The sequence below is a fragment of the Pan paniscus genome, chromosome 18 (genome assembly GCF_029289425.2).
Source record: "Pan paniscus chromosome 18, NHGRI_mPanPan1-v2.0_pri, whole genome shotgun sequence".
NCBI lineage: Eukaryota > Metazoa > Chordata > Mammalia > Primates > Hominidae > Pan > Pan paniscus.
In genome coordinates this window covers 14,728,327-14,749,666 of record NC_073267.2, presented here as the reverse complement: position 1 = coordinate 14,749,666, position 21,340 = coordinate 14,728,327, and the positions used below count along the sequence as shown (strand labels likewise).

Here is a 21,340-nt window from a genome sequence, read left to right as displayed (position 1 = left end):
TTTAAAACTTATGAACATCGAAAGGTCATGTTTTGAAGATAATTTTTTAATAAACATAGGATTTAAATCACTTAAATATCTAAACTCAATAAAATCTATACTTCAGGTCCAGTAAAAATCCACCTAGATAACAAATTTCCTAAAAATCTTAATGTGTTTTCTTTGGTAAGTTCATATCCTTGATCAGATTTTCTTAATTAGAAATGTATTCAACTCTTAAGGAAGAAAGCCTTCATACAGGTTTTATAAGACTGTAAGAAATCATTATTGCATTCTAGAAAAATTCTTAAGAAAATTTTGGAATATGTTTATTTTCATGTTGCATGATAGAAATTTTCCCCAAAACAAAATGAATGAATATTCATAATGGCATTTTTAAAGAAAAATCTTAACAATTATCACGTGCAAGTATGATGGTGCCATCTTAAAGAATAAAGCAGAGTTGAATGTAGCAACATTTTCTGATTTAGCCATCTTCCCCTACCGTTGGTCAAATGTACAGGTAACAAAGACCCAGTAGGGAAATCATCTAAGGATCTGGTGTCACCACATCCTTGGCTGTCTCTCTGTAGGGGTAACAAATGACAGAATTACCCCCTCTTATGCCTCTAAAAACTGTTGTTATGCTCTGAGAGCAAGAAAGCGAAGTATGATTTGTTCTTTTTGTACAAAACTAGTTACTGGCTTTAAAAGAACAAAATTTGAATGTCATGTATTTTCTGCAAACCTCCAGATCAAACTATCCCAGAGTAAATATTCTCTATGCCATGTATCCTGAAAATACACTATTTTTTCTCTATTGACATATTTAGGAGTAACATTGCTACTTGTACACAGGTATTTTAGAAGAGAGGAGAGAAGGAGAGAGAAGTAGAACATTTTAAAGTGAAATGTCTTACTCTGGCTCGTTCCAAGCTTTTTATCTGTTCATGGAATGCCGCTGGGCTCTTCAAAGCTGTGAGAAAAGAAATGGTTTCCACAGTATAAATAGAGTTCATACTTCAGTCCAATGTTATAGTATACCATGGTGATAACCCTATTATTAATAGATCACATCTACAGTTCCATTAATTTACTAGTTCCATTAGGAGACCTGCAAAATTTGAAATCTTAAATGTTACAGGATAAAAATTATGTATTTCACAAATAAAGTAGACATTTAAAACACGATTGTATACAAAATGACAATGCAAATATCAGTTCAGACTAGTTCTGACTACTCATAGCAAATCTCCATTGCCGAGGGGACTGTCTGATGACTCCTTGATGAGTCTTTGCTCTTAATGGTCATATAAGCTATAGAAAAAGTCCGTATGTCCTTGGGAGTGATGTAACCTTGAACATCACACTGCACTTTGTGTCCAACAGATTTGAGGTATCATTTATTTAGAACCCGTAATGGGCTCTGTGCTTAACCATGGCTATGTTGCTGTTGGTCCCTGCAATAACCTTGCAAGGAGGTGAAAGGCTCAAAGAAGTTAAGTGAATTCTTGAGGCCATACAACCAGATGGTGGTCAAAGTGGTATTTAAATCTAGAATTTTGAATTTGAAGGGTTCATGCTCTTTCTACCATACCACAGTGCAACTCACAGTAAAGACACAGTGACTCCTTAACATGCTACCTGCTGGTAAATCCAATATTCTGGAATCCTAGTGTGAGGGTAAGCAGTGCTTACCAAATCGTCACCTACAACCGTATTCTATCAATTATCTTTGCAAAATCTTGTCTGCATATGTCCACCATTGCCTGGTAACACCCTGCACTTACAAGCATGGGCAGTCAGATGAGTGGATGGGATAGAGGACTGGGATTCCTTGGGCTGTCACCTGCAAGACTTGACCAATCAGCTCTTACAGCATTATTTTCAGCTCTGGCACATGAAGCACCACAAAGACTCCCAGGAGCCCAGTCCAATCAGGTTTGGCTGAGGACCAGCACCCGAAAGCAGATTAGAGCTGGCCTAGCAATGGTGTCTTAAATATCATAATTTGATCCTCTTTGATTAGTTGGTTCATAGTCAGGAATGTGGTGGTGGAGAAATCTGGCAGATTATCAAAGCACCTTTTGACTGTCACAATGCTAGATTTAAAATATTTAGATTCTCAATAGTAGTCCAGAAAAAAAAGGTTTTACTGGGAAAAATATCTACTCAAGAGAAAAATCATTCCATATCATAAACCAAGAAAGCAGTTTATCATAGCCATGATTCAGAAGACTGGAAAGCATAAATTAATTCTGTAATTTCTTTCTAGTGTTTTGAAACTGAATAAGTTACCTCTTGGAAAGGTCCATTTTTACACAAAATCCAGATACACAATCCTAATGGCCTATACAAAACAGCCACTCCTCCCCACTAAAATATAAAACCACCTCCAAACTTGGTGACTAAAGGTAAAGAAACAACTAGAACAAACATTCTAAAATTAATCAACTCTCAAAAATTTCTGAAAGGAACAAACCCTAGGGATAGAAGGGAAATAACTGTACTTGAGACAAAAATATGAATTATAAATGGAATGTTTATCAGTCCTGTAACTGAGATACATTTAATTACTGTATACAGATCATAGCATAGCATTAAATATAATTAACTGGAATTAAATAAGTCTAAGTAAAAGTTGTAAATTAATTTTATGTTTTTTGGCAATTCTAATGAATTTCAAATCCATTAGTATAGTGATTACTTTAGTCATTTCAAAACTAAAACAAATATTAAAGTTTAAAGAAAGAATGAATGTTAGCCTAATTACAGTGTAAAAAGGTGTTCTGTGTGTAATATAAAATTCAAGTTCCTCTTTTAAACTGCATCTGGATTTTAAAATGTATTCTAAATGATTCACTTAGGTGCCTGATTTTTCCTTGGAAATTCATTTGGTAATTGTTTGTTGATTAAATGGATACAACTGAAAGCAGAGCAAGATGCAGGCTCTTCTTGGACACGCCCGTCATGTTCTGTCACGTTAGGGATGGCAGTGATGGTATAAATCTTACGTGGCATGATGCCCTGGTCCACTAGTTGTTCTCTCGTCCTCCTTTGTTGCAGCCTCAGCTGGAGCACTGTGAAAAGGAAATAATCACCATTGGAGTTTATCGGCAACTGTGGGAGCCAATTTATGTGATTCCAGAGGAGATGCAATTAAGCTTTATCAAGCATCTTCTATTTCACAATTAAAAAGAAGGATATTACCTGGCACCACGTAAGTTGTAAAAGGAAAATTATTTTGTAATTTCTGCCTGTTTAGTGAACACTAAAGTTTACACAGTATAAATTTTTTGTTTAGTTTATCCTATTTTGATGACCAAAGCTATGTATTTGTTGTTTAAAACATTCATAGTACTCAAGAAAGTAAAAATAGTTGGCTTATATATTAAGACTTGCTAATAAATCTAATTTATAGAAATAAGAGACGTGAAATTCTTTGACACATCTTAGTTTTTTAAAAACAAATTAATAGCAAAAACTTATTTTAAGACTGACTATAAGTGGCTTTAAGGAAGGCTGCTTGCATAATAAAAATTAGACCTATGAGATATTCCTAATGACCCAAAGGGAAATTTCTAAATTAGGAATTTAAAGTTTAGTAATCTTTGCACAAACATGATACCATATATCTCATTCTATAAGTTCTAAGAAAGTCACAAATCAGTTGACACCTTATTATTTTAAAAAAAGAGTAAATTATTAGAACTGGCAGAGAACAAGATATACATTATGAAATGCAGACATCCAGTTTGCCAAATTTAATAAAAAATTAATTTTTTTCTAGTTTTCTCAAGCAGATTCCTTTTATAAGCATCTACATATTTTTATCTGGAAAATGAGACTATTTCAAAATAAGGGGAATACAGGAGGTGACTCTGAAAAATATTTTTCTTGCTTTGCTTTACATTCAAACCAGTTTCCACTGTGATTTTAAGTTGCCATTTTGATTTTTGTTTCAAACCATGGATGAAAACCAAGATTAGAGTGATTAAGAGTCTGCTTAATGGTTGTCAATATGCTTAAAAAAATTACTTATGTGCCTTTCTTACTTAAATGGTGGGAAGAGAAGACACAATTTTCTAGTGAGTGGTGATGGCTGGAACGAGAGGCTCAAATGCAGTGCACGTGGTGTCTCCTCCTTGCAATAAAACCTTGAGGCCTGCAGACGCAGGCACGTGGCCTCCATCCCTTGTGTTTCAGTTGGTCTTGCGCTGACTGCAGAGCAGAGCACAGTCTTAGGTAAAGTTCAGAAAGAATCTAAGCTGTCACATGGCTTTTAAAAATACTTTATCATTGTTTGATATGAATGTCATCATCTATTAGATACAGAAATAAGTTTGGGTTTTTGTTTGGTTTGGGGCCACAGGATCACAAAACTTCACTGATAGCCTATTTAGAACTGAAGCAACTGACAAGATTCTGCTACACAAAGCAAAAGAAATAAAATTTCTTTAAAAAAGATATGCACATTCCTGACATTAAGATGTTCTGTGATACTTTGAATCAATTGTGCACTAACAGAAAGATCTTTTCCCTAAGTTGATTGAGGATAGTATGTTCCCACTGTACTTTACTAAGAACAAAATAACCAAGGAGCTGACCTGTGCATCTTGCAGCACCCAAAGACCTGCGTACTTTAACATTCTTCTAGGAATGCTAAAGTAAATGCTTGTCTGCATTTAAGATAATCATATTCAAGAAGCAGAATCTCAAGAAAAAGACAACTGAGAGGAGAAAAGGGTTAGAACAGTTCTCCAGATCAAAGGTTGATACTTCTGGAACATGGTGGTCCATGTCTGTTGGAGAATCTCTAGCAGGAAAATCTTTCCTTTCTCCCAAGGGAATCCTCAAAAGAGTAAAAAAGAAAGAGTAATGAAAATGTCAACCACCCCCTTTTTGGTTTAAAACAAAAACCAAACAATGAAAGCACACATTTGTGAGACAAATCTATCAGACACAATACGTTTTTTGGGTGAATGGCATCTTTGAATGATGCATACATCTGCAACAACTTGATTTGCAAACCAACACTCTGATGACAACAGCTGGTTAGTCTTGGAAGCATCTCTTGATTGTACATTGGTCATTTCAGGTGCCTTCATTTACCAGGACAGCAGTCCTGTCAGCTGTATCATCTATGACCAGAAATCACATTTTCATGCTAACATGGAAAGAAAGGTACCTGCTACCATGAGGGTAACATACAACACGGATGCGTGTCATTCTGATCTGTTTCTATTTCCAACACTTCTGACACCAGATGTGTGGGCTTTTCCCTCATACCAACCAATTCTCCAATTCTGGATGCCCAACTGGGTGTCCAATGATTCAATTCTGACAGTAGGTACCTGGAGTTAGTGTCAGATCCTACAAGTTAAAGGGCTCCATCCCAAGAGACTGCCCTCACTTCAGATGCCAATTGTTAGTCCAAGCCACTCAGACTTCTGACCAATGAGTTATAAAGTTGGGAGGTTCCCATAATCCCCTCCCCAGGTTTGATAATTTGCTAGAACAGCTCACAGAACTCAGGAAGGCACTTTACCTATTATTAGTAGTTTATTATAAAGGATACAACTCAGGGATAGCCAAATGGAAGAGACACATAGGGCATGGTATGGGAGAAGGGGCACAGAGCTCCCATGCCCTCTCTGGGTATACCACCTTTCCTCTGGCCATGCCTTGGTCTTTCTGGTGATCAGCCCCTATCTGGAAGCTACCTAAAGACCTTCAACTACCTGTCATCTCAGTAGCATACAAAAACCACTCTCATCACTCCAGAGAGTCCAAGGATCTTAGAAATAAGCTCTTTGTCAAGAACTGGGGACTAAGACCAAATGTATAACAAATGATGCTCCTATTACTCAGGACATTTAGGAGAACTTTAGGAGTTCTGTGCCAGAAACCCAAGACAAAGAACACATATACATTTCTAATTATATTCACAATATCGTAGACACCAACCACCAATTATTAAAATAAAACAACACACACAAACATTTGTGTTTTCTATCCCATTTTCTATGTGGCCAAACAAGCAACCAAACAACCCTACTTATACTGCTTGAAGGTAGGAGAATAATTTCCCCAATTAATGCTCTCATCATTGCCTATAAAACTTTCCCAAGAAGCAAGAACCTCCCACTACAAGTATTATTCAAAGCAGCTGTGGCCATCAGCCTCCCCCAGGCACATTCATTTATTTAGAGCATATCTGTTACGTGTCTGGGTACTGCATGGGGTACAAATCCATGGGAAAGAGCAGCAGCAGTAGCTGTGAAAGGAAGATCTTTTTTAAGCGACGTTAGGAAGAACATGAATGGAAGGGGAGGCAGAATTGCAAGTAACTAGCCATTTTGTTAAGTATGCTGATTACCCAGTTTTTTTTTTTTTTAGCTTTTATCTGCACCCATAGGTGGACACTACTGCACATATTATATTGAATATGAGGCACTATGCTCTAGCAAGAGATCAGGTACATTGCTACTTTGGGTAGTATTAAAACACAATTATACTTCGGGAGGCCGGGACGAGACTGGCAGATCATTGGAGCTCAGGAGTTTGAGACTAGCCTGGCCAACATGGTGAAACCCGTCTCTACTGAAAATATAAAAACTAGCCAGGCGAGGTGGCAGGTGCCTGTAATCCCAGCTACTCAGCAGGCTGAGGCAGAAGAATCGTTTGAACCCAGTGAGCCGAGATCGTGCCATTGCACTCAAGCCTGGGCAACAGAGCGAGACTCTGTCTCAAAACAAAAACACACAATTACAGTATTACTTGTTGATGTCAACTAAAACCAGTCATTCACAATTGACACAGGCTATTCTGAGAGCAACTACTACTTATAAAAAGTACAGATCATATAGGTATAGACTTATAATTTTGGCAGATATCAAACTTCCTTTCAGAACTTCTGTTCATCAAATTACTAATAAAATTAATGTATAAGTCACAGCAGATATCTGCACCTTAGACAGAGACCATCCAGGAAGAACATGGCTTGAATGATAGACAGCTTAATTGTCATGCGACACAGAAGTCAGGCAGAATGTACTGGTGCTTATCCACGACTGAGGAAGGGGTAAGGGACCCTGAAAACAGAGGACCAGACTCTTTTAATGATCAGAGAGGCATTCACGGTTGTGGGATCAGGAATGCTTTATCAAGTTTTCCTGGGACCTTCATGGATTAAGCCTGGAGACCTCCTTCCTCCCTTTTCAGCCTCCATGCTTACCCTCCATGTTTATATCTGCATGGAGGGGAAAAAAGGCTTAGACCACTGAATGTCACTCAGCCTTGCACAACTGCCTGACAAATTGTGCTTGTGTTGACAAGATTTCATATCTGTAGCTGCAACCAAAGACTAGACACTGGCCTGGTACTGTTTTCCTGCAGCAGAGGCAGTCTGGCAATGGCCTCATGTGTCAAAACTGAAACCAAGAGCATTCTCTCCTGGTGCCTTGCTGAGTGGATGAACCATACTATTGGGTTGACATCATAGCCTCCATCTTCTTAGTAAGTTGAGTAACATTCAGTATCTTCCATGGCCATCATGCAAGAAAAGGATACACGTACAAACTATAGAATCCTCAGGGGACTAAACAGTTCAAAACACTGAGTGTGTACATCCTTTCAGAAACAAAGGACATAAGTAATAAAGATAAATAGACTTCATGTTACAATTGCTCACATTTGAACATTTTCAAAGAATATTATTTTTGAAAAAGGTAAAGGCTAAACAATCCAACACATGGTCCTAAGAAGTCCTGAAATTTAGAATCATGGTTTAAAACAAGGTGTAAACCTGTTTCATTTTATCAAAAAAGGGGGACAGATATAAAAAAGCATATCTCATACAGGTAGCATTGTATTCTCTGTGCAAAACATTTACCCCAAGTTGACAATTCTACAACAGCTGTATATTTCCAGATGACAAAACTCACAAGAGGCAGGCAAAGCACCCTCATGGATGGAGGGAGATGAGGTTATAAATCCATTTGCTTACTGTATGTATCCCATCTTTCCTAACTAGCCTGGGTCCCAGGCATTTTTATTAAAAAAAATCTTTTCACACATGATAGGAGCCAAATATATTCATTACACAAAATATGGAAATAGAAAACAGTAGGATAAAAAAACTAAAAAAGAAAATCACGGATAATATCATCATCCAGAGAGACACAACTAGAGTTACCATGTATTTCCTCTGTCTTTAAGCATAGATTTTGATTCTCTGCTTCTACATACTCTGATCACTCTGTAACTACAATGATAAATATTCTTATTATTTTAGTGGCTACATAAAATACTCTGTTAGGTGGATATGGCATAGTTTACTAAATAGTCCCTGTTTATCACTTAGGTTGTTTCCAATTTTTTAACTATAAATAATGCTGTGGTGCAATTTTTGTGTATAAAGTTAATTCCTCATTTCAGTTATTCCCTTAATTTGAATTCTTAAAAGGAAGACTATTCCAATGTAATATATATAAAGCACGATCATAAAGTAATGAGACCGATTTCCTCACGTATTAACCGCTGTCTTTTGCAATTGTAGCAGACATATGTGAACATGGATACAGATGGCTATTTCATTTAAAGAAAAAAATTTATTGAATTATGATCTTTCATCTCTTAGGGCTAACATTTACAGTTTTCTATTACATTTCAATAAGGAGAAAAGGGTGTATAACTTTGAAATTTTTACTTAATCCTTATTCCTTATCACAACAGATAAAAACAATATTATGTCAATAGAGGTGTTTTGAATTTGCTCTACTTTTATGCAAGAAAAGTAAAAATTTGATTTTAATCCCAATTCCAAAAAAATGAAAGGTAGCTTATCCAATGATAAACTGAAAATGTCATTCCCAGCAATATGGTAGTTTAGATATAAAGTATCTTAAGTGTTACAGCTCTTTTAGAATTTGTCTAGCGGGTTTTCCATAAAAAAAAGTATCTTCTTTTAGTTCCTTTCCCCTGCTTCTTAAATGGTTTAGAGTGCTTTTAGAACAAAATTTTAAGATTCGTTTCCAATATAAAAAAACTGTAAGGCCAAACTCGGTGCTTCATGCCTGTAATCCCAGTGTTTGGGGAGGCTGAAGAGGAAGGATGGCTTGAGACCAGGAGTTTGAGAACAGCCTGGGCAACATAGTGAGACCCTGTCTCTACCAAAGAAAAATAAAAAATAAAAAAAATTAGCTGGCATGGTAGCACACACCTGTAGTCCCAGCTACTTGGGAGGCTCTGAGGTAGGAGGATCACTTGAGCCCAGGAGTTCGAGGCTATACAGTGAGCTATGATTGTACCACTGCACTCAAGCCTGGGCAACAGAGCAAGAACTCTGTCTCAAACAAACAAATAAACACACAAAACAAAACCTTTAAAATACAATAACTTCTTTCATGTGATACTTATAACCCTAATTCAAAAATTTCACATGCTTTTTGAACCAAGATATGTCTTTCCTCTTTTGTTTCCCTAAGTAGAATGTTGAAAAAAAATTTTTTTTTTTTTTCGAGACAGAGTCTTCCTCTGTCGCCCAGGCTGGACTGCAGTGGTCTGATCTCAGCTCCCTGCAATCTCTGTCTCCTGGGTTCAAGTGATTCTTGTGCCTCAGCTTCCTGAGTAGCTGGGATTACAGGTTGTGTACCACCATGCCCGGCTAATTTGTTGTATTTTTAATAGAGACGGGGTTTTCCTATGTTGACCAGGCTGGTCTCCAACTCCTGGCCTCAAGTGTTCCATCCGCGTTGGCCAACCAAAGTGTGAAATGTTGTCTTAATATGATGTAATTAAAGTGCCTTTTCCCCCTAAAGGAAACAACACATTGTATGCAGCATATTAATAACAAAGAGCAGTTTAGTTTGAGTTGAGCAAGCCGAGGCAAAGCATGGCTCTGGCCCTGAGTTTTCAGTGGGACATAGAGGACTGTATGCTACCAAAACAATGCAAAAATGACACTTTCTGGGGAGCATAATGGCAGGCAGCCATGGTCTTGGAAATTCTTTACGAACAGCTGGATTTCAGTTATGGGTATGAAGGAGTGTGGGAAAGGGGAGAGGGGAGAGGTGATGAACAGCTATCTGTGAGTTAGAGAGAAGCTCCAATGTATATTACTTAATTACAGGACAGTGGACAGAATAAACTTTAGGATCATGAGGAGTGAAAAAAAAAAGCCTGAGCAGTCAAGTGAGGATTAGATGAACCATCTCTGAAGATGGAAAACTAAAGAATACTCTAGAATTGACTATGTATTGACTCTGAAGTCAGTACTAGGTAATAAACAGATCCTAGTTTCAGTTGTTTATTTTTCAAACAGATGTCAGGGTAGTTAAGAGAATGAAGTGGTTGGACTTTGGCAAACATTTATTATGCATTGTTTAAATAGTATTAAGTGAAGGCCTGATCCTGTAAAAACAAGACAGTTTAGAAAAGCCAGCTTCCTCATATTATCTTTTGAGCTTGGATACAGGAGGGATTAATTGGATTCCATTCAATACTTGTTTCAGTGTTTGATCAGATAGCAGTGTGGTGGCCAAATGTAGAATTGCACTTGTTTAATCAGGTAAGGACTTGAAAACAATTGTACTGAAAGGGCAAAAGACTGATGAACTACTTTTCCTTTCTCTTAAAAATAAATGTTTAAAATGGTGGTGGCTATTACTAATTATTACCACTACTATTACATTAGACACTTGGTGAAAATAACACTTTTTTTCTCCAAATATAAACCATAAGGCTTTAAAAATTTTAGTTCCATAAAGATTCACAAATTTATAGTTCTCTGCTGTGAACAGTTTATTTTGCAGTCAAAGGGGAGAAAGTCAAATCATGAAGGGTCTCCTTCTGAGCCCGGGACTCAAACAGAACACTATGTGTACTGTTAGCATCTTGATTTAAGAATCCCTGTTTTATAATACATTTTTCTTTTATTTGTTAAAATAAAGTATACATGCACATAAAAAGAGATTTTAAAAAGAAAAGTGAAAGTTAATCCATTCTACTTCAGACCTTCAGTCCTTCTCCCCAGAGGTAACCACTGTTAGATTTCTATGGCTCGGAGAAGATGTCTTGTGAATTGTCCACCAATGTTATATATAAAATATGCAAAGGAAGTATATGTGTCAGATAATACTATTTATATAGTTTGGTAATTTGCTTAAAGAATATCATGGAATCTAGCTCTTTTTTTTTTTTTTTTGCCTTGTAAACAGTAGAATTTTATACAAATATAAAGTTTTGCACCTTCAAAGCTATCACTCTAATAAGACACTTATTCAATTAAACAAATAATCTTAAAAACTATTTTAACAATGTACAAATACATTCACAACATAATCTGCTGATTAAGACTTCAACAAGGTTTATAATACCTACAACAGAATTTACAGATGCCTACAATAGTTTGTAGATTGGTTTAGTTTACAGTTACATAGATTGCTTTAAGAAATACCATTAATACAAATGCATAATTTACAATATCCCCATTATAGCAAGAAAAAGATAGATTCAGAAAATAAAATGTCTTTTAGGCATTTATTATGCCAAGTATGTAAATGATTATTCTCATTATGACATGAGAATAATGCTCTTTTAGTGGTAAAAGCTCTATTAGCTCAAGGTCCACTGAAGAGCTTTCAATCTAGCTATCCTTTCTGTAAAATAAATAGAACAGCAGCAATCTCTGGGTATTCCTTAAACTACGATGATTCCACTTATATTAACTGGGCCTTAAGTAGATGACTTCTTACAAATAAAAATAAAATTTTATAAAGTAGTTAATACCACTGGCCCTAATTGTTTTCACTTGCTTGCAAACATCTAAGAAATTTCCCCACGAAGTACATATTAAAAACTAACAATTATTTCTAACTTACACAGAAGCCAAAGTGCTCACTCTTACCATGGAAGCAAAACTTTCTCCTGAAAACAATCTACAGAAATAATATGTAAACATATAGAGCTTTGAGACAGACTAAGAACATCCTCCTATGTTCTATGGATCACAATGCAAAGGTCTCCATTGCCTATGTAAATGAACACTTTCGTTAACTTGGGATATACTGATATTACATGGCCGTGTGCATACCTATGGAATGTGCATACCTGCACCACAGAATAAATCTTGACAATGTTTCTAGTGCCAACATATACTTTCTCGCCCCAACTGCTGGAAATAAAAACTTAATATGAAAACTATTTTTCCTTTTTATAAATAAAGTTTTTAAGTGGAAAAACAAAGCCAACACTCCTCGTTGCAACATGGACTAAGCTCTAAAAGGTTCAAAGTCAAGACTTATCTCTTCAGTCGTTCCCCAATGTAACAAAGCACATAAGCTTTCTCTATTCAGGAAGTCTGATCATCTCCAGTGTTTTGTCTTAAAAACTGCTTTCCAAAATATAAAGTAGCCATGCCGGTTAAATTCTTTCTGCTGCCCACCTTACACCTGAGGTAACCATACGGGTTGGCACCTTGTAGCACCACACCCATGATAACCACCGCCAACCACTTTTTACTCTGAAGGAAAAGTGTGCACTGAAGGCAAGTATCACCCACAGCACTGGACAGGCAACAAGTCCCAACCAAAAGATTCCTGATTCAGCCTCTGACACAGTTTTATTCTCTTGAGAGGACTCCTTTCTAGATTCAAACACCCAGTGGCTCTTTCCATCTTCATCAACGTGATTCCACCAACGTAGGCCAACCATTAGTCTACCTGTGATATTCTTCACTGCCCAAAAGTCACATGACAACAAGATAATTGTTACCATACAGGTAATAAAGCTGCTGCTGAGCAATTCATAGAGAAGATAGACGATGATTGCACTGACTCGAAAGAATAAGTGGAAAAACGATGCTACTGGATGTCTGATTTTGACTTTTCTTGGTCTATTAGTCGTCTCCTCTTCCGCATCAAACAGTGAAACATCTTTAGTGTCATCATTACTATCCTGCTGCAACATGGCGGCCCTACGCCAGCCTTACTTCCGGGAGCCACGTCAGCGCAGCAGCGTACGGGTCCGGGTCGGAACTCAGAATCTAGCTCTTTCTTAAAGGCTGCATCTAACATATGGATGTATTATTCACATACTTAAGCTACCAGATTTTTTGCTATTACAAATAATGCTATAATGAATATCCTCATTCATTTTGGGGGCATCCTTTGATGATATACCTATAAATTAAATTTCTAATAATGGAACACGCCCTTAAAACTTTGATAAGGTCACTTTGCCTTCCAAATGGTTGTGCCAATCTGTAGTCCAGCTTACAAGGTAAGATAGTACCTTTTTATTTTTCCCCTTCCCCACAATGTATAACATTAAGTTTTAAGGTAAATTTAAATTCAGAAACAAAGATTACCTCCTCTCACCTAAGGGTACTAGTGATATCATGTCAAATAATATAAATAACTAATAAGCAGTGAAGAACTGTAAGATATAAAAAGAATTAGTGAGGACAATGGGGCTGGGTTTCTGACTCAATGGGGAAATATTTACCGTGGTTTTCAAAAGCTCAGGGTAAGCTTTCTCTTGAAACCAAACATTTATTTCTAAATTTCATAGAATTTTCTGATGTTCCAGGATAGAAACTTTGAGCACAGGACTTATTTTTTCTTCAACTCCATCATGGCTGAGAGATGTAATGAATAGATTTGAGATACATTTAGAATCAAATCAACAGTGGACAGTGTGTTTGAAGGAGGAAGAGGTCACAAAGATGATCCTGGGTTTCAGGCTTAAGCACCTGGGTAGACCATTTACTGAGATAAGGAATGCATGCTGGCTATTAGGAAGCGCAGTCTTGGGCATGTTTGAATAGGAAGTGGAGATGTTAAAATGGCAGTTGGCTACATGGGTCCCGATTTCAGAAGGTCTTGGCAGAGAGTGGAATTTGGAAGTTGTCACTTATGTAGTATTTGAAGCCACAGGAGTTTGCTGAGGTAGAGAATATAAATAGAGAGGAAAAGAAAGCCCGGGACTGAGCTCTTAAGAAAGCCAACAAATAGAAGCCCTGTTACAGGTCAGATAGGGAAGGAAGATCCAACAAAGGAAGGCAGAGGAAGCTGCCTAAAAAGGCGGAGGGAACCAGGAGGGTGTGTGTAAGAGTTTTTAAAGGAGGCATGATCAAGTGTGTCAAATGCTGCTGTTTTAATCCCTGGAGGAGCTACTTTTGTAAAGTGATGGATGTAAGTCAGGTTGGAGGAGGTCAGGTGTGAACGAGAGGCAAGAGTGTAAGCATGCTTTCAAGATGCTGCCCAGGAAGAGCAAGGGAGAAAGTGAAAACTTGAGGGTGTGAAACTTGAAGTTGGAAAATAGTTGAGCAAGTTTATAATTGATGAAGAGCAAAAGAGAGGGAAGGGGAGAAGAAAGAAATAAGAATGAATACAAATGAGAGAATGAACAAGAGCATAAGAGATAGCAGGTACCTTGAAGGCAGTAGGAAGGGGACAGATGTACAAAGACATCCTTTATTAAGAGACACTTCCTCTATCATAATAGGAGGGCAATGAGGATTGGCGACTGCTGCAAGAAGCTTTACAGCTTTGGTCTGGGACATCTAGGGAGTTCCCAGATAATGGCTTTTAACGTTTTGGAGAAGTTGAAAGAAAGGTCATCTGTTCCAAGTGAGATGGGTAAAGGGAAAGTTAATTTTGAGGCCAGTGAAGGAGGTTTGGAATAATCATTGTAGACTGTGAAGAGAAAGTCAAGAAGAGAAACATGGTTATGCATTACCGAAATGCTCCAACTAGTAAAGGCAACAGCCAGGGGGAGAGAAATCAGGAAACTGCATGGCAAGTTATTCACTGGCTCTAAATGGTATCATTTTTATCAGAGGAAAAGACCATAAGATACAAAATTAGAACATTTAGCAGTTCTTTCTAAAGTCTTTCCTAAAGAAGTTCTTTTCTAAACTGAATATAATTTTAGTTTATAACAATTGCAGCCCAGCAATTCTACTCCTAGGTGAAATAAGAATTGGAAACAAGTACTCAAACAAATACATGTACACACATGTCCATAGCAACTCTATTCACAATAGCCAAGAGGCAGAAAGTGCCCAAATGTCATCAACAGATGAATGGATAAACAAATTGTGGCATATCCATACAATGGAATATTATTCAGTCATAAAAATAAATTAAATACTCATACTACAATGTGGATGAAACTGAAAAACATTACAAGGAAAAGAAGTCAGATATAAAAGCTCACATATTGTATGAGTCCCCATTTACATGAAATATCCAGAACTGGTAAATTCAGAGACAGACTGCAGATTGGTGGTTGCCAGGGATTGCGGGGAAGGGAGCATGACAGCAACTGCTTAATCGTTAATTTTATGTTATGTGAATTTCATTTCAGTAATAAAAAAAAAGGAACAGTTAGCAGAACAGACATTATGAAACTAATTTCTCAATAATCACATTTCTTATTTCCTACCAACCCCTGGCTGGCCCCTCTCACCACCATAATTCCATTAACCATTAATAATGATTTGATCTTTTAACAATTTGATAACTACAGTAACAACTACATTATATATTCCCCATCACACTGCACGCTAGATATCTATATTTTGCCTCTATTTGCCCTACTAGACCTCATCCTTATATATCTAGCACCTTCCACAATGCTTACCATATATATAAGTTTTAATAAACATGTGTTACTTAAATTTGCATGGTATACTTAGAGCATATAACTGAGTTGCTATTTTCTAAGAAAACAGAATACAATGTCACATTTAAGAATAAATTAACAAAATAATTTTCTATGGGCAAGTGATTATCATGGGGGCAAAACCAACACCATTTCACTTCATTGCGGGAATTTGGAGTTTGGAGTTATTTTTGAATTGCTGATGATGGTAGGAACGAAGACAAAATGTAATTATGTTGTTCTGAAGGGTAAAAGACTAAAAAGGAGGGGCTATGAGTAAAAAAGTAAAGAAGGCCATGAAAAAGTGGTAGATTTCTCCACTTAGAATTAATGCGAAATTCAAGCTGCATTAAAGAAGAGAAAGCACTGGCCAGGCGTGATGGCTCACGCCTGTAATCCCAGCACTTTGGGAGGCTTAGGCAGGCGGATCACTTGAGGTCAGGAGTTCGAGACCAGCCTGGCCAATATGGTGAAACCCCTATTAAAAATACAAAGATCAGCCAGGCGTGGTGGGGCACGATTGTAATCCCAGCTGCTTGGGAGGCTGAGGTGGAGGTGGGGTGGGGATCGCTTGAACCCGGGAGGCAGAGGTTGTAGTGAGCCGCGATCATGACACTGCACTCCAGTCTGGGCAACAGAGTGAGACTCCATCTCAAAAAAAAAAAGAAAGAAAAAAGAGAAAGCACTAAAGTACTCTCATAGATGATAAAAAGTAGTAACTGAATATCACAAATTTTGGGTTATATTTCAAGGGTGCTAATTTGCCAATTATAAAATGGGTTCTTCTTCAAGGAATTTTAAAAAGTGGAATGCAAACAGGCCAGAAATAAAATGGTGGTTTGTTCTGTAAAAGCTGTGCTATCTGCACTGGGTAAGCAAACTTCCACCAGCACTTCCTGTCTGAAACAAAAGCAGAGCTCCACAGTGTGCACATAAATATCAACCCCAGACACTACAAAGAGCAAACAGCATTTTGATCAGGAATTTTGATATTAAGACTATTTTCTGATGAAAAAGGGAGCAACAACATCAAGTTAACTGAAAAACTATTCAAATTAGTGTTTGAAAAAAGTTAGGCTCTAGACCAAGTGGAAATATTGCCTTTGATTTCAACATAAAGTTTACTGCATTCTTATTAAGTACACAGAATTGGAAAAGGAGGGGAAGTGGCAGGTGGTATAGACCTCGGAATTCTAAACCACCATCCCTTGCCTGTAAGGAAGTCCCACAATCTAGAATGTAGCATTTACCTTCTCTTAGAAATTAAAGAGCAAAATTAAAGTAAAAACTAAAATGCTAACAGGACCGCCATTATTCCAGACTAATACACTGTAGGTTTCCTACGATAATCTGCAGCATGAGGTCAGGAAGACAATGTTTCAACACTCAGCTTTGGAAATTTACAGGAGCTTTGATAACTCTCTGGTTGGCTGCTGCTTCTGTTGCCATGGAAACAGACAGCTAAAAATGGGGCATGTTTCTTTAAACTCATCATACCTTCACACAAATTCCTTTCTCCTTTTTGTCAAAAGTTGGAATGAATTTAAAGTATGCTTCTTGTGATATGACAGTATGTTGTCAAGCCAGGGGCCTGGTACAGAATGGCAGAGATAACATTAGCCTGCGACAGATGTACATAAAGATATTAATCATCCACTTAATTGATCACCAACAATGCAGAGGTTAAAACAATACTTGATTTTTCAAACAATTCATTTTTAACCTGTGAGATCATGTTGGTTCTATCCTTAAAGTTCTAAATTCCTTATCTATATGGTTCCCAAAGAAGATAATGTTTATTTTTCTTATTTTGAGGGCAATAAAAAATTCTACACTCCATCATGGTTTAGAATTTCAGTGTGCAGCTATAGGTAGAGCTAGTGCTACAAGCTAAAGCTCTGCTTCTGAATCCCTCTATAATGGAAAAATGTACATTGTATAGAATGTTCTCATGTTTCTTAATACAAATGCGTAAGGTGGGCTCTCTGAATAAAAGAACAATTAACGAAACAGGAAACAGTGGAATATTGTTTACCTCCAATTTTTCCCAGAATAGTAAGCACATGCTACTCTGTTGAAGTCAGATGATCCAGACTCAGTATCTCGGTTTTCCTTTCCATTTTGTGGATTCAGGAATGGGGCTGATACAAACACACACTCAAATATATTTACATATACACATTTGTACATATACCTATGTATATATATACACACACATGTGCAATGTGCCTAGCAAAACATAAACTAAGAACTGCCATAACTTGTGTGTTATCCTAATATCATAGCAACTGTGTGAGATGATCCAGACGATGATGGACCAAGCAGCCATGCACAGCATAGAGGATTGCCACATTATCCCTTGCCAAGCACAAAAGCCAATTGTTCTGGTATTAGAATGTCATGTTTCGTGACATGTTTCAATGTCAGTAGTATGTGGAGAAAAGTTCTGATGTTTGGATGTTTTCGGTGTTTAAACTCCAAGATAGTCAATCTACTTGCTCTACTGTTTAGATTCAAATAAACGAGAAAAAGGGCAACTCTAGCAGATGATCATGCATGCTAGAATGCAGACACTGGATACTTGCACCTCCTCAGAAATCATATTCAGTTGGGAAATTGCCAGCCTGTGTGCATTCACCTGCTTCAATAGCCTAGAAATTGGTTTTACTTTGCCCCACACTGGGAAGGATGGCCAAGTGCATCAAACGGAGCTTTAATGTGGGCTCATTGTTTGTCAGACTCCATCCTGGGAGCTTTACGGCTATCACCACATCTAATCCTCATAACAACCCTACATGGCGGGTACCAACACTGAGTTTTACAAAGGAATTAAGCATTTATCCAAGATCACACAGCTAGTGAGAAGCAGAGCCAGAATTAAAAAGGAAAATTTAGTCTTTCCACATTAAAAAAAAAAAAAAAAAAAAGCAAAGCATACAAAAAGAAATACTTCCTAATATGCTATTAAGTTTTGGCCACTGTACCAATTAACCTCATCAGTACTTTTGCTCACACTATCTCTATTTTATAAGAAATCTTGTACCTTAAAATACCAATAGAAAAAGTTCTTACATCAATAAGAATTCACTGCTTTTATAGACTGAACTGTGTCCCTCTCAAATTCCTACATGGAAGCCCTAACCCCCAATGTGACTGCATTTGGAAAAAGGGCCTTTCGGAGGTAAAGTTAAATGAGGTCACGAGGTTGGGACCCTGATCTGACAGGGTTAGTGTCCTCATGAGAAGAGACACCTGAGAGCTCACCCTCGCTCTTTCTCTCCCTGTGCATGCACAGCAAGAAGGCTACAAGCCAGGAAGAGACCCACCACCATTAACTGGCCTCACCAGGCTTCCTAGCCTCCAGAACTGTGAGAAAAGTAACTTCTGTTGTTTAAGCCAGGTAGTCCACGGTATTTTGTTATTGCAGTATAAGCAATACAAATACAACTGGGAAGACACAAAGAAATGTTAAGATCTTCTTTGCCATTCTGATGCCTGCTAAAAAACCCTGATAAAGCTATCTTTAGGAAACAATGGAAAACCCAATGTTTCAAATGTATCTATATTTTTTCCTGAAAGCTTTTAATAAATTAGAGTGGTGTTATGATAGTACAGATGCTCCTTCACTTAGGATGGGTTTAAGTCGAAAACTGTAAGTCAAAATGCATTTAATACTCTGATAAACCCATCATAAAGTCAAAAATCCTAAGTTGAACCATTGTAAGCAGGGACTATATCACCTTAATGAGGTGAGACTGATATGATGAAATACTAATCAAGGCCTACCCTGATGCTGAATGTAGGCCTTAAAATGGTTTAAATGGTAATTTTGATGTGCCTTTTTCCTTTAGGTGATGGAATCAGGATAACCACAGCAGCCCCACGAACACTTTCCTGGTTATTCTATCCCAGGAAATAAACATCCTCCTGTGAAATAATATTTACCAAGTGAGTAGCAGATGTCACAGGCCGGCAGGTGCAAGCACAGTGGTGAACAAAATAGACTTAGCGCCATCCTCATAGATCTTACAGTCTAGAGGGGGAGAGGGATATTGAATAAAATAATAGTGATGATACATACAAAGACTAAAAGGATCTAAGTCAGTTTGAGGAGGGAGCAGTGGTACTGAAGGGCCTGTGTGAGAAGGCGACATCTGAAGTGAAACTGAAAGGGTGAGCTGCAGGTGCTCAGGCCAGGGGCTGGGGAGGGGAGGCATTCTAGAGAGAAGAGAGATGAGGGAGAGCAAGCCCAGAGGCTTCTGGAAACATAGGCAAGGCTTTTTACCCCACAGATTTTTGATTTTATCCCAAGTACAATGGAAATCAATTACAAGGTGTGAGCCAGTGACACAACGGAATAGGATTACATTTTAAGATGATCATTCTTTTTTTTTTTTTGAGACAGGGTCTCACTCTTGCCCAGGTTGGAGTGCAGTGACGCAATACAATGATCACTCCTGACATCAGTGGAGGGTGAAGGAATGAAAGGGGCCAGAATGTGTGTAGGGGGAGGGAAAACCAGCAAGGCTGCGCTCTTTCTGCTGGAGTAAAGATGCCCGTAAATATGTGATCTGAGTAAAGGGGACCTGGACAGGGCTGTTGGCCGTGATGATACAGTGCTGTGGACAGATGAAATATTTCTGAGGTAGAACTGGCAGCTTTGGCGGCAGGACTTGGTGACAGGTTCTGAGGAGGTCAAGGAAGGTGTCAAGAATTGCTCCCAACTAGGTTCCTGGCAGGAGCCACTGGGTGGACAGGGGTGCTGTTTATTGAGATGAGGAACCCTGGAAGAATGTTTGGTGGCAAGGAATAAAAGGCCCACTGGAAACATCAGGGAGGCAGATGGCAGCACAGGTCTGCAGCACAAGAGAGGCCCAGCCCCCAGTCTGTAATCCTTGCTTATTTGGACCAAAGCATATATAGCTTTTTTCTGTTATCTCGTGTATGTGGGTGTGTTTTAACTTCTACTATCATTTAGTTTCTCATTCTTTAGGCTATCAGCTCCCTGAATGTAGGGGCTTACAGAAGTTTAACATAACTGGCATTGTGCTATGTGAAAGCACTCAAACTTCTGCTAAATAAAATTATTTCTAATAAAAAATTACATAACTTCATCTCAATAGTAGTATGCACCTTTTAAAAATACTGAATAATGTCTGTGAAGAGATACTTTTACTTTTTCATTCCTATTGTATAAGAACCATATCTCGTATCTTTTCAAATTTACTTTTTGATACAGGGGTCTTGTTCTGTCGCCCAGGCTGGAGTGCAGTGGCATGATCACAGCTTACTGCAGCCTCAAACCCCTGGGTTCAAGGGATCCCTGCATCTCAGCTTCCTAAGTAGGTAAGCCTACAGGCATAAGCCAGCACACCTGGCTTATTTTTTTTTTTTTTTTTTGTAGAGACGGAGTCTTGCTATGTTGCCTAGGCTGGTCTTAAACTCCTGGGCTCAAGTGATCCTCCTGCCTCAGACTCCCAAAAGTGCTGGGATTATAGGTGTGAGCCACCGTGCCCCACTCCTTTAAAAAACATTAATTTAGTGGCAGCTCACTTGTACAACACTTTTAATTAGTAGAATGTCGGCAGAGAACAAAGAAGACATTCCAAAAGAAATCAAAATAGACGTTGCAAAATTCATGTGCTTTGTAATACCTTCTAAACGTTTTAACCATTTATTTTAATTGTCTATT

The 21,340-nt window shown here is 37.8% G+C and overlaps 1 protein-coding gene and 2 pseudogenes across 9 annotated transcripts in view; 1 reads left to right on the top strand and 2 right to left on the bottom strand.

Moving 5' to 3' along the window:
- Nucleotides 1-21,340, bottom strand: part of MRTFB (myocardin related transcription factor B) — a 196,311-nt gene that overhangs the window by 53,560 nt on the left and 121,411 nt on the right. For all 9 annotated transcript variants that reach the window (XM_055100469.2, XM_034939815.3, XM_055100472.2 and 6 more), the window contains 2 exons: nucleotides 2,994-3,059; nucleotides 900-955 (listed from right to left, as the gene is read on the bottom strand). In XM_055100469.2, coding sequence (XP_054956444.1) covers nucleotides 900-955; nucleotides 2,994-3,059 — 122 coding nt within the window. The remainder of the gene's footprint in view (nucleotides 1-899; nucleotides 956-2,993; nucleotides 3,060-21,340) is intronic.
- LOC134729403 (Golgi apparatus membrane protein TVP23 homolog B-like) lies at nucleotides 3,068-13,178 on the bottom strand (annotated as a pseudogene).
- LOC112437450 (U7 small nuclear RNA) lies at nucleotides 8,887-8,930 on the top strand (annotated as a pseudogene).